We start from the raw sequence: 13,591 nt of genomic DNA, 5'->3' as shown, positions 1-13,591 counted from the left end.
GAAATGAGGCTGGAAAAGAGGCGGGGGCCCTGAACGCTGTGCTGGGAGCCTACAGGGTGTGTAGGGGCTGAGTGGGTGGGGCCCAGCTCTGCCACTGCTCACCGAGTGCTGGGGACACACCACACTGCCCATCACCTCCTCCCCACGTGGGCCCTCCTCGCCACAAAAGGTTACTAGGAGCAGGACCTGGATCCCAGATTTCCGTAATCACCAAACTCAAAGGGGTTTCCTTGTCCCAGATCGAGGAGCTACAGAACAGGCTGTTGGATGTGGCTGAGTTCGTGAATCTGCCACAGGTGGGTGCCTTGGTGCTGCTGCCAGGCGCTGAGACCTCTGACCCCACCCATGCAGAAAGTGTGTACAAGAGGGGCATGTGATGCCAGAGGGGGTGCTGGCACTGTCACAGGGCCGGGCTCAGGAAGGGCCTGACAGAGGAGTGGCCTTGGACACGGCTCAGGGATGTGTAAGAGGTTTCCAGGTGGACAATGGGACAGAGCAGGAAGCCAGGCCCGAGGTATTGCATTCACAAAGGCTGCACCTGGAAGAGTGGGGGGTCTGGGAACTCAAGGCTTGAGCTTGAGGGAGGGGTGGAGGGGCAGGGGACAGGGCCTGGAGCTCCTGAGTGCTCTCCTCCCTGACCCGGGGCCCTGTGATCTGGCTCCTCTGCTCTTCCCACCCTGCATTTCCAGCCCCTTCTCCCTCCACCCAGATCCTCTACAGCCCCAGTTTCCACCTCTGTTCTATTGATGTCCCAGTTGTAGCCCCGGTGACCACCTGCCCTGAGCACAGCTGCCTCCTGATGCACACCTACCACGTCCAAGGAGAAACCCTCTCCCTCTCCCAGTGCAGCCTCTTTTCGTCCACTGAGGGCCATGCCGTCTACCAGGACCAAAGCTGGACCCAGCTCCCCATCTCCCTGCTGTCCATTCCATCTCCTGTCGGGTTTCCCTGCTGCCCCCGCTGTGCCTGTGGTCTGCTTGTGGGCCCCCAGGTGCGCTCCCTGCAGCAGCCAGGCTGAGCCCTCACAGGTGACACCATCAGAGCCTGCCAGCCCTTGCTTTCCACCCTGGGACGGTTCCTTCTCCAAGATGGTGGCCACCAAGTCCCTGCAGATCCTGACCACTGCCACACCCCTGCCCTTTGCCCAGCCCTCCCCTCCCCTTCCCTGGTGTGCATCCCCCCAAATGTGCAGAGCTGTCACACACAGCACACAGGTGGCAGGCCACCCGTCCCCACAGCCACCCTGCCTTTGTCCCAGGCAGAGCTCACCACCTGCTACCCTTGTCCCCAGCCATGTGTGCAATGAGGGGTCCACTCTCCACTAGCCTGGGTGGGCGCCCAGCCCAATTTGGCTCTGGATCTTCAGTGCCTAGAAGCAGGAAGCTCTTGGAAAATTCTGGGTGAGCGAATTTGAGTGAATATGAAAAATATCTTGCCTCAGAGAGGCGGACAGGGGCTCAGAAATGGCCAGAATCCCAGCCAGCCTCCCACCTCTGCCTCAACTTGCCTCACTGGAGGTGTTTTCCTGGGGCACAGGGTTGATGACTGGATGGGCCAGGACCCCCTCCCTCACAGACCCGGCTGCCAGCTTCTGGCCTCTCTCACTGAGGAAGCCAAGCAGGGGCCCACCCTGACCCTTGCCTTCCAGGGAGAGAACGTGTTCTTCTTGGTGACCAATTCCCTTGTGACACCAGAACAAGTTCAGGGCGGATGCCCAGAGGTAAGGCTGCCTGGGAGCCTCCCAGTGGGTCCCTGTTCCTCCACCAGCCCTGGGTCACCAGGAATGTCCCCCCTTCTCCTTCCCGGGTGACTGAGGGCTCAGTATGGGCTACCTATCCCAGACACTCTGCTTTTCATGAATCATTTCATTCGCTCCCACAAACACCCTGCCTGGCAGGAATTACTGCAATCCCTATGTAAGATGAGAGGACTGAGGCCCAGCCAAGTTGAGTCACTGACCCAAGGCCTCCCAGCCCCACCTGGGGACTCTGCACCCCTGAGCAGTATGCCTCCAGATCCTTCCACTGTTGTTCTCTGTGAAGTGTCCGGGACCCTCCCCATCCTGTCCTCTGGACACACTTCAGGTTGTCAGTGTAACTCCCAGAACTGGGCACAATGCTTAAGTGGGATCTAATAGCAAGAGCCAAGCTGGAATATCACCTCACTTTCTCTATGCCCGGGGCAGCTTCTGTTAATGTGTCCCGGGGCAGCTTCCATTTTTGTGGGCAAACACAGTACACTGCTTCTTATGCTGAGCACAGGGTCACTTATGATCTCTGGTATTTTTCACTACAGCTGGGGTAAAGGCAGAGTGCCCACCCTCTTCTTGCCCCTTCATGCAGAAATGCAGACTCTCCCCCAAATCTCAACTTTTCCTCTCGCCTGGGGGCGTCCCAGGGATCCAGCGTCTGTCCCAGAGCACACTCGCTCTCCTCCCCAGCAGTGAATTTGTTTCCAATTTTTATTAGTGTGATAAAATGCATATAACATAAAATTTACCATCTTAACCATTTTCACGTGTACAGTTCCCCAGCTGTGGATTTTGTCTGAACAGTTGGCACCCGGGACGTAGCCCTGGGAGCCGCCCTCCATGGTGATGTCTTTCTTTAATTGAGTCCAACATGGAATCGCTTGCTGGGCTGGAGGGTACTGTGTGACCCCTGTCCACTGAGTCCTGGTCGTTGGTCCCCCCCCACTTGCTGGAGGGGCCACATGTCCCTGGTTGGCCCCGTCCACAGACGAGGTGAGGCACGTGCACAGAGAATGTGCTGACGTTCGGAAACACACACGATGTCCCTCCCTTTCTGAATGCTCAGAGACGTCTAGTTAATGTTCGGTTTGTAGACTGTCCTGAAGTTGTGCTGGGGCCACAGTTCTGTGTTTTCTGGAATCCACGAGGTCCCTCTTTGCCCACGGCCAGGTTTCTGGCCCTTTCCTCAAAGCTGCCAGGGCTGGGTAATTCATCAGACCTGACACCCCGGCTTCCTGAGAATAGCAGAGTTCCTGCCAGCTCCTCTCAGGGTCTGGTCATCTGGTCCCTCCCAGCACATGCTCTGTGCTCCTTGTAGTGTCACAGCCTCCAGCAAACACCTGCCGAGCCTCCCCCAGACCAGGCTTGCAGAACTCCACCCTCCCCACCTCCCGGAGCTCCTGCACACACAGCCCAGCCAGGGGGCAGGGCCTGCGATGGGATGGAAGCTGCAGCTGAGAGACCCAGGGAGGCACATCAGCCAACCCGGGGCCTCAGGAAGGGTTTCCTGCAGGACGGGAGGCTGAGTGGGATCTAGAGGATGTCCAGGCAGAGGGGCTGTGTGGGCAAAGGCCCCAACTGTGTGAGAGGAGGCACCACCAGGGTTCCCTGCTGCTGAGTGGGCTGGAGCCTAGATTTGGACTGGGGCAGGGAGGGGGTAGCCCCAGATCACAGGGCCCTGGGAGCCCCTCGAAGGAGCTGAACTGGAGACGGCAGCGGTGGGAGCCACAGATGGGCTCAGGGGAGGGGCACTCAATCGTCTGTCATTGGGGTGGGCCACTCGGGCTGCTGGAAGGAGGTGGATGAGGGCAGAGGTGGGGACCCATGGTGGTCACTACGGAGTCCGGTTGGAGGAGATGGTGGCCCTGCAGGGTGGAGACTCAGGACATAGGTAGGGACAGCGAGGCAGAGCAGGTGCCCCCATGCTGTTCCCTGCCCACTTCTTACAGTCCCACCACCCTACAAAGTCCCAGTGTCTCATTTGGCTTCTCAGAATCCCCAGGTGCCTGCCACCCTGGTGCTGTGTTCCTCCTGCTGCCCCTGAGCCCAGGGCCCTGGACAGTGGTGTCCACCCTCTGCCTGGCAGAACCATGTCTGTGCGAGTGCCTGACTCTTGAGGATGCTTCCTCTCCGGGGTCTGGGACTCCCAGAATTCTCACCACCGTCCCCTCCTGGCTGATGCCCAGAACTCTGTGATCATGTGCAGGCACTAATGTCCCTGTTTCACAGCAGAACAAGCTGGGAAGGGACTGGCCAGTGGTCCTTTGGCCAGTGTGTGGGGTCCCACTTCCCTACAGACCCCTATGAGGAGGGTCCCGCCCTTTGTCTGCCACACCGAGCACCCCCACCTTGGCATGAACTTACCCTCCCAGAGTCCCTCCACCTTCCCTATTCTGTCATCAGAATTGGGTCAGAGGAGCTGGGCCTCGAGGAGTCACTTCTGCCCCCACCAGGGACAGAACTATCAGGAAGTAAGGAGTCTCGCTCTTTCTTGGGATACTGCACTGCACCCCGATCTGGCCGGGGGCTGCTCACCCTCCCCCCTCTGACCACCTCTTTTTTTTTGCACCCTCCAACTTTCCCATGTGCCCGCAAACTCAGGGAACCCTGGGGACTAAGAGAGGGAAGGGCGTGTCCCTGTGGACTGCAGAGCTGGGTCACAGGGGGGAGACGTTTCCTGGGCCTGGACAACTCTGCTCTCTCACCACTTCACCACCCTCCATCCCACTGTGAACCACTGGGCTGACGAGGACTGTCCTGAGGGGAGACGGGGACGCACAGCCACAGTAACTGTGGGCCTGTCTTCCAGCACCTCCACTAGGAGGCGGTTCAGGGGGCCGTGCTGGGACCCTGTGTGGCTCCCCCGTGCAGGCCCTGTGGTGCCTCTGTGTGTCTTCTTTCTGCCAACAGCCCCCTGCGCACTCCCTTCCCAGGCCCTGTGAAGACTTGGGGGCCTGGAGTTTGTCTTGTGTTTTCAAGGCATAAAAACAGGCCAGTGTGTGGAGTTCAATGGGACCCACAGGACCTGTGAGATCCGGGGCTGGCACCCCATGGAGAGTGACACTGTGCCTGTGTAAGTGTCCCCAACACCCAGGGCAGGTCCCAGGACCAGCAGAGCCTGCCCATGACCTCCCCCACCTGCAGGAAACCCCTGCTGCTCCAGGCTGAGAACTTCATGCTGTTCATCAAAAACACTGTCACCTTCAGCAAGTTCAACTTCTCCAGGTCAGCGTGGTGGGTCCTGGCTGCCCCAGATCCTCTTTGTCCCCTGCCTGGCCCGACCCCCTGGCCTCACCCCCTCTCAGGTCCAATGCCTTGGACACTTGGGACACCACTATTTCAAGCACTGCCACTGTGACCCAGGCTTCAACCCCTACCTCCTGTATTCCTCATTGCGGACCTTGTGGCCGGGGTTGGAGGGGTCTCTGAGGAACTGGTGTTCCTGGTGGGCCCCTGGGGGCGGGGTTCTAGAAGGACTCGAGGAGAGGGTCCCTGCCCGTGTGCTGGTAGAGCAGTGATGCGCTGTGTACAGGACGGGGCTGTGGGCATCCATGTCATCTGGGATTGTGACCTGGACACCGGGGGCTCCAACGGCAACCCCACAACTCCTTCCAGCTGCAGGAGAGGAGCTACGACTTCAGCTGCGGCCCCACAGCCAGGTGCCCCTCCAACTATCCTCCTGTGGCGGCCGGGACAGACCCCAGCCAGGCCCATCCCTCTGGACCCTCTGCTGTGTGTGGAGGGGTCCCCAGGGCAGGAGGGGGGGCTCTCAGCTCCAGGTCCCCCAGCACAGGCTCCATCCAGCCTCCCTCCTGAGCCCTTTGGCCTCCACCCCATGTGTCCTCTCACCCCCGCTGCAGCTGGGACCCCTCACCCCAGTCCCTCCTCCACTCCACCCTGCCTCCAGAATCTCCCTCCATGGCACAGGGGGCCTTCTTTACTTTTCCCTTCAGGTTTTATCTAAAAAATTACAAAACTCTATAGAATAACTTGAAAGATTAGTACCGTAAAAACCCATAGCTTTCATCTGAGTTCACGAGGTTTTTTTTTTCACCATTTTGCCCCGTTTGCTTTCTCTCTCCCTCTCTGTAGTAAGCCAGATATATTTAGACAGATTTCACAGGAAACTTTTTGAAGGTAAGTGACTGATATCTAGATACTCACCCCTCTCAACACTCTCCTGAGAATGAGGAGTGAGGAGTGCGGTGGGCAGATGATCTGACCCCCTAGGACCCCAGGCAAGGGCAAAGGCACCTCTTGGACCCAAACCTGCTCAGCTTGTGAGCACCAGCCCCTTCCTGGTGGCAGCCCTTGGGCTGCGGGGGGCTGGGATGGGGAGGGGGCAGGGGCTGAGTTGGTGGGCATGGGGTCTTTTGGGACCTTCTGTATGTTTGCTTGGTGACCACAGCCCACCGCCCTGGAACCCGCTCACCAGGCTCCTGGGAGCCATGGTGGTGGGGAGGCTGTATATCTGCACACATATGTCACTGCTGCCCAAGGTCACACTTGAGAACATGTCTGGGCAGCTGCCCACCCAGCCTGAGGCAACTGCCTGAGAACCACGCTGTGACCAAGACCCCAGGTGGAGCCCAGGGGCTGGAAAGAATGTGCTTAACAGAGGATGTAGAAGCTCCCATACGCTGGCCTAGTTCTTGTTCTGGAATCCTCCCGGGGGCCTGAGTGCTGCCTGCTGGAGAATTTCCCCATGGGCCCATGGTCAGGAGGGGAGGGATGGGGGCTGCAGGAGCCAAGCCCTCTCTTGGTCCCAGGGTGGGGCAGGGATTTGGGGGAACCCACCTCAGGAAGACAGGGGCTGCCTTCCCATGGGTCCCTGGTGACCAGGGGCATGCAGGCAGCTTGCTGGTGGAGCAACCTGGGCCCGGTTGGGGAGGGCCAGGGCTGGGGCTCAGGCTGGGCAGCATCTGGAATCATCTGGCACCTGGAGCCCCAGGAAAGCCTTCAGGTCCCTGCTCCTCTCAATCCCCAGAGCCGTGTCCGTGGGAGGCGGGTTCAGAAGGGCCAGGGTGAGAGAACACAGCCCTGAACCTGGTTATTGGAGCGGGGTCACGGGTACCTGGTTGTCCTTGGGGCCCAGAGAAAGCTGAGGTCAAGGCTGCAGAGAGCCGAGGAGTAAAGCTGCCAGAGCCAGCAGCTTCCTGTGTGGTCCTTCCAGGCAGGAACGGGGAGGGGGAGGCACGTATGGTAGATGTAGCCTTGGGGAGACCAGTGGGGGAGCAGGGTGGGCCTGGGGACCCCCAAGGACTGGGAACCGATAGCCACCAGGGGTGTGGAAGGTACCTGGAGCAGGCCCAGGCTCTTGTGCCCCCACCTGCACATGTGTGTCCCATCTCAAGCCCTTGTCACAAAGCCCTGAGGGGCGGGCAGGGGGAGAGGCAGCTGGGGAGCTGCGGGCAGCCCTGAGCTTGGAACCAGCTGTGCCTCAGTCTGCACGTGGGTGTGCACCCCCAGGGGAGCCATGTGGGCCTGCGCCTGAGAGATGTGTGTACCCGGGCAGGTGGGCCTCTACACCCTGGGGCCTCAGACACATGCCCTGCTCTCTGGGATCCCTGGGAAACTGAGGGAACCCCACTACTCCACTGCCCTTTCTGGGCAGCCTCCTTCACGTCCAGGTTCTGCTCTCTGGATCTACCCACAAGGGCATATGTGGGGAGCCTGGGAGGGACCCTGACTCCACCCTGGGTGGGACCCCTCTGTGCCTGGTGTGTGTAGCTCCCTTCTGAGCTGGCTCTAGGGCATGACCCCATGACCCAGGCCTGGCCATGTCCCTGACTCAGGGCTGTCCCAGGGCTGGTGCGTCCCTATGACAGAACCTCAGCACTTTTGCTGTGGATTGGGGACAATCGTCTGGGTCCCGGGGACAAGCGAGGACTCAGTACCAGAAATAACACCACAGTAGACAGTGACAGGCCACATGGCTGGCCAAGCAGTTGTTATTGTGGATCCATGGGGCTGCGGGCCTCTTCCCTGCTCACCCTACTCCACCTGCCCAGGTAGCTGGAGTTGGTCATAAACTGGAAGGCACTGGGCGAAGAGTCCACCACACCAATGCTGGCCACAGCCCACTCCCAAGGACTCGAAGCTTGACACCTGGGCTGAGGTCCTGAGGACCTTCCAGCATGGGCAGGCCTGGAAACACGAGCTGCCCTGGATAGAAGGGGCTGCCAGCCCCGCTGGTCTCCTGAAGAGGTGGGGGAGGGCAGGGAAGCCCCAGCGATCCTCATGGACTGGCGGGCTGCTCCATGCAGCCGAGCTCCTGGGCTGGTGCCTGGCTGGGGGGCTGCAGGTCCTGTGCCATCTCCAGGCTGTCACCTGGGGCAGTCAACCCGGGCTGCTCCCGCTGGTTCTCCTTGCTGTGCCAGATGCCGTAGCCAAAATATACCACGAGTCTTGCAAGGGGGGCAACAAGCCTGAGGGGCAGGTCCCAGCCCTGCTTCCCTGCTTGCCCTCCTCCTGCAGCCCACCTAGGGACCCAGCCTGGCCCCCACTCACTGATCATCAGCCAGATGGAGAAATGCAGCCATGTCAGGTAGCTCAGCTGCAGCGTAAGGAAGACGTTGAGGAGGATGCTCGGGGCTGGAGACAGGGGCACCATGGGGATCTGAGGGGGCAAGTGCAGGGCTGGACTGGGCTGTGAGAAGATCTGCTGCCCCAGGGGCCTATATCTCGGGAGTCCACAGAGCCTTTCTCCACCTCTGGAGATTCCAGAGACAAGTGCCCACTAGCCATGCCGAAAGAGGGGGATGGGGCACTGGCCTCCCCTGCCCTGTGAGCCCTGGTTCCTCCTGCCATGGCAGAGGAGTAAGGGGTGAGGGGAGCTGGCTGGGCTGAGAGTGATGGGTGTTGGCTGGAGGAAGTACCTGGAAGGTGTCCTGCCGGTGCTGTTGCTGGTGGGCCCCTAGGATGAGGAGACTGAGCAGAAACATGATGGAGCTGAGCAGGAGCAGCAGGGTGTAGCCCCGTGGTGGGAGGTGTAGGGCCGTGTGCCCAAAGACCAGCACACAGTCCAGAGTGATGGCTGAGGCCACCAGGACACAAAGTGCCCAAGCCACGGCGGCTCCAAGCTGGCACCCACCCAAGAAGCTAAGATAGGACCTCAGGGCTGGTTGCTGCTGCCCGGCCTCAGGGGCTGAGGCCTGCTCTGTGCCCACAGGGCTGGCTGGGCCAAGGGAACTGGAGGGAGGGGCCTTTTGGAAGTGTAGCATGATCATGCTGGTGATCATGACAGTGTGGGTCAGCAGTGTGCTGATGGACACAAATTGGATCAGTATTGTGAGTTCCAGCTGCAGCACCAGGAAAGCCATGAGGACCCCGAACACCAGGATGCCCACCATGGGGACCTGCGTCTGAGGGTGCACGTGGGCAAACACCTAGAAGAAAAGCCCATCGGTGGCCATGGCATAGATGATACGTGGCAGGAAATAGATGTTTCCAAGCAGGAGAGTTGTCACGGCTGTGGCAGAGGGTGGGAGACTGGTCAGCATGGTGGACAGGCCCACAGGGGCTGCTGCTGGGGCCAGGGCATGGGTGGCCCCTTGGGAACACGGGCATGAGTTTGGGCTCTCAGAGTGAGCCTGAGTGTATGGGGGGTGCTAGATTGTTCCCCCTCACCACCCAGGAATGAGATGCCCCAGTACAGGTGACAGACCTACTGGAGAATCTGATGAGGGCTGAGTCCCTCTGCCAGGAAAGGACCTGGAAGCACATGCCCAGGGTTGACATTCTATGTACAATTAGGAGGGTCGTTGAGTAGGTCCCTCCCAACAAGCCCGGGTGGAGAATCTAATCATTAGCCCATTCCTGGCCCCATGATGAAGCTGGGAACACAGGCCCAGATGGAGACGTGTTCCCTGGGAGGCTTGGGGTAGGGTCCCACTGCCATGTCCCCTCCCTCCTTGTCTGGAAGGGCCCCTTACCACAGATTGCACTAGCCGCCACAATGAAGCCTGTCCAGCTATAGCCCCACCGGTGGAAGGCATCAGTGAGTGCCCAGTAAGGGTCCAGGCTGTGCCAGGGCACCATGAGTGTGAGCACAGTGGAAACAAGGATGATGGAACCAGCCGCCAGGCCAAGTGAGATGGCAATGGCCGTAGGCATAGCTCAATTTGGGTTCTGGGTCTCCTCGCTGGAGGCAGCAATGGCACCAAAGCCCATGAAGGCGTAGAAGCAGGTGACAGCACCAGTCATGATGTCAGAGAAGCCAAAGGGTGCAAAGCCACCCTCCTCAGTGCTCCAGTTGCGTGGGCAGGCCAGGACAAACCCCAAGATGATGATGAAGAGGATGACGACCAGGCTGATAACAGAGAAGGTACGATTGAGCCAGGAAGAGACACTGGCTCTGCAGGAGACAAATGCAGAGGCCAAAAGTGTGATCCCAGCAGGCAAGATGTCTGGGTACTGGGCCAGGAAGGGCACCTGCAAGATGCCCACATGTGGCTCGATAAAGCTGTGGATGTGGTGGCTGAAGATGACGCCCAGGTAGCTGCTCCAGACCTAGGCCATGGCAGCACCACTAATGAGGTTCCCAGTGAGCATGTTCCAGCCAATGAGGAAGGCGCACAGCTCACCCATGGACACGCAGGTGAACAGGTAGGCAAAGCCCTGGCCGGGCACAAGTGCCACTAACTCTGGATAGCATAGGGCTCCCAGCAGGGAGGCCATGGCGGCCACGCCAAATGACACAACCACCACAGGGCCAGCCATCTCCTTGGCCACTGTGCCCGTGAACACATAGAGGCCCAAGCCCACCATGGCGCCCACAGCCAGCAGGGTCAGGTCCGCCATGGTCAGGTGGCACTGCAGCGGTGTCTCCCTGGTGGACTCCTCCAGTGTCTTCAGCCGGTTCAGCTTCTGGCAGAAGCGTGCCAGGCTGGCGGTGCTGGGCAGTCTCCGGGCCATAGTGGCCAGCTGAGAAGAGCACCAAGCCAGCTGCCGGCACCTACGAGGGCCAGAGGGAGTGACAGGCTGCCCAGCTAGGTCTTGACTAGCCCTCAGTCCTTCCTCTGACCTTGCGCTGGGGATCCAATCCTGGAACCATTGGCCAGCTGGAGGGCAGGGCTGAAGCAAGCATCAGGGCCCATGAGCAGGGTGGGCAGGAGGTCACAGGAAGCACAGAGATCCCTTTGGCCTGCCTCCCATGCAAGGGAGGGAGCCTGGTGGAGCCAGATCTGAGTGTGTTTGGGAGGGGCTCTGAGGGTGGCGAGGAGACAGCCCCAGGGAGCCTGGCTGGGAACCGCTTCAATGATCTGGGATTCCAGAGAAGGGTGGAAATCTGAGGCTTCCCAGGAGCCAGGACCTGGAACAGGAGGAGCTCTGTGGCCTGAGACCGCCCAGGCGGCCACTCAGCCTCAGATAGCAGTGTTCATCCTCCCATCCCCTGACTTGCCGGGCTAGTGTATCAATGCACCTCGATTGGAGTGGGGTGTTCCCTGGGCCCTGCGCCTGGAATCCAAGGCGCTTTGTCTCATGCCTGTGCCCTGACACTCCACTGGAACCAGTTCTGCCACACCACTGTCCCCTGGTGCCAGAGCCTTCATCTCCTCTCTGGCCTGAGTCTGTCCACGTAAGACTTATTGTGACTCACCTACTGTCACTGCCACCCCCTGCCACGGGGCCTACACATAGCCCTGGGTGCCAGATCCAGCACTGGGCCTGCCTCACAGTCACACACACTCAGCCCACCCTACCCATACCTCACACGGTCAAGACCAGAGCTCCCCAGGCTCTAGAGAAGACCTATTACTGTGCCTGGTTCACAGATGAGGAAGCCCAGGTCACCAGGTAAGTGACTAGCTCAGGACACTGGGATGGTCTCCAGAGGCTGGTGGAGGTTAAGGTCCAGGTCTGGAGGGGTGTGTCTGGAGCCCACGGACGTTCCACTGCTGCAGACACCCTCCTTGACCCCTCATCCCAACACATATACTCTACCAGCTGGGCACCATCCAGGCCCCCTCAACACTGGGAGGTGTGGGGGCTGCAGGCATCAGGCGAGACTCTGGCAAGATGAGGGTATGAATCTGGCTGAGAGGCCCTGGGCAATCCCTGACCTCCCGGCACAATGGGATGGCAGTAAGCCACCCTCATCCATTGACGAGGGAGTGCCCAGCTTTGGGGAGTGTTCTGTGAATGGGCAGAACTCATGCCAGCTGTTCTGAGCTTCTAGCTACAGACAGTGTCCTGAAATGAGGCAGGTAGACTTCTGAGGATGACCTCCAGGCATCCAGCTTGGGGCACCCTAGGGCCACTCAGACACCAATGGCAGCCCCTCCTAGCCCAGGAGCACCTGTCAAGCCTGAAGGATCCTGGGGGACCCGAACAGCAGCTCCACACTTGTGGATATCTGTGAGACCATCATGGACTGAGCATCTACTCCATGCCAGACACCACATCATGGGGAGACACATCATCTGTCTCATCACGTAACCATCACAAACCCCCCTCAGGCTTATTTATTCCTGGGTCTGAGGGCTCTTTGTCCTTCTGCTCTTCCCACTTCTTTGAAAGTGGAAAGGTTGGTGTGACAGGGTGTTAACTTCTTTACAGCAAAATGATGACAATCCATCCAAGCAAAGCAAAACCAAAACAGGGATCCTCTTTCCCCAGAACTCTCTCCATGTTTTCAGGTTTATATGTGGTTTGTGGAATAGGACTTTATGGGTACCTGTGGGTGTCTGGCTCAGTGGTCTGGTGACAGGATAGTGGACTCCCAAACAAGATGGTGCCACTTAGAACACTCTGCCTTAGCCAGCCCCCTTGCCCCCTCTGATATTTGCCTGATGTTGTCTTGAGGAACTTCTCAGATGGGCTCCCACTTCCTGCAGGGGTGTCATCTCCCTTACCTCGCTCCATGTGGCCTAAACATAACTGAGCAGATGTTCCTGTTCTGAAATGCCTTCACAGAAATCCAGGAAAATGGATTTCCAACCAAGAGCCTTGGCAATTTTGTAACAGGAGCTCCCCCAAGGCCTTACCGATGACCACCTGAGAGCTGGTGTACAGGGTTTCAGAGCACTGACTTTTGATCTACCCTGAAGGGCTCTCACCACACCCCCTTTCTCAGGCACCAACATCCAATGGATATTTTTTTCCAAGCATGGTTGACGTACTCAACTGTAAACTTCCAGGGTTGTGGCTGGGCCAAGTGCTGGACCACAGTGAGCAAGGTAGTTACACAGAGCAACACCAGGAACATGCAGTAAAGAGAAAGCACCAAAAAATACAAGAATAAGAAGAGAGAACACTTCTCACCTCATACTACAAAGCCAGGATCACCCTGACACCAAACCCAACAAGGACATCACAAGAAAAGAAAACTACAAACCAATATCTTTTATGAATATAGATGCAGAATTGCTCAAGTGGATACTAGCAAATCGAATCCAGCAACATATAAAAAGGACCAAGTGGGATTTATTACAGGAATGCAAGACCGATTTACCACCTGAAAATCAATGTAATATGCCATACTAATAGAAAAAGGACAAAAAACACATGATGGTCTCAATAGACAAAGAAAAAGCAGTCAACAAACCTGGAATAGAAGGGACCGCCCATCTGTGGAAAAACCCTCTGCTACTACACTCAATGGTGGGAGACGGACAGCTTTCCCTTCGGTCAGGAACAACATCAGGATGTCCTCTCTCACCATTTGTATTCAACATTTTACTGGAGGCTCTGGCCATGACAACTAGGTGAGAACATGAAATAAAAGGAATCCAGATTGGAAAGGAAGAAGTAAACTCTCTAGCTACAGATGACATGATCTCATGTAGAGAAAATCCTAGGAAATCCACATAAAAATATTAGAACTAATAAGCAAGTTCA

The 13,591-nt window shown here is 58.2% G+C and overlaps 1 protein-coding gene across 1 annotated transcript; it reads right to left on the bottom strand.

The window, feature by feature from the left end:
• Nucleotides 1–7,988: 7,988 nt before the first annotated feature.
• On the bottom strand, nucleotides 7,989–10,666 carry LOC101403904 (cationic amino acid transporter 4-like). The gene is given in 4 exon segments (XM_087423611.1): nucleotides 7,989–8,157; nucleotides 8,257–8,369; nucleotides 8,629–9,221; nucleotides 9,685–10,666. Coding segments are annotated over 4 exon segments (1,857 nt in total).
• Nucleotides 10,667–13,591: the final 2,925 nt, after the last annotated feature.

Source organism: Ceratotherium simum, chromosome 35, assembly GCF_057802395.1.
Source record: "Ceratotherium simum simum isolate JZ-2026a chromosome 35, ASM5780239v1, whole genome shotgun sequence".
Classification (NCBI taxonomy): Eukaryota; Metazoa; Chordata; class Mammalia; order Perissodactyla; family Rhinocerotidae; genus Ceratotherium; species Ceratotherium simum.
Note: the sequence above shows the minus strand (reverse complement) of the source record. Positions and strands in the feature narration are given on the sequence as shown.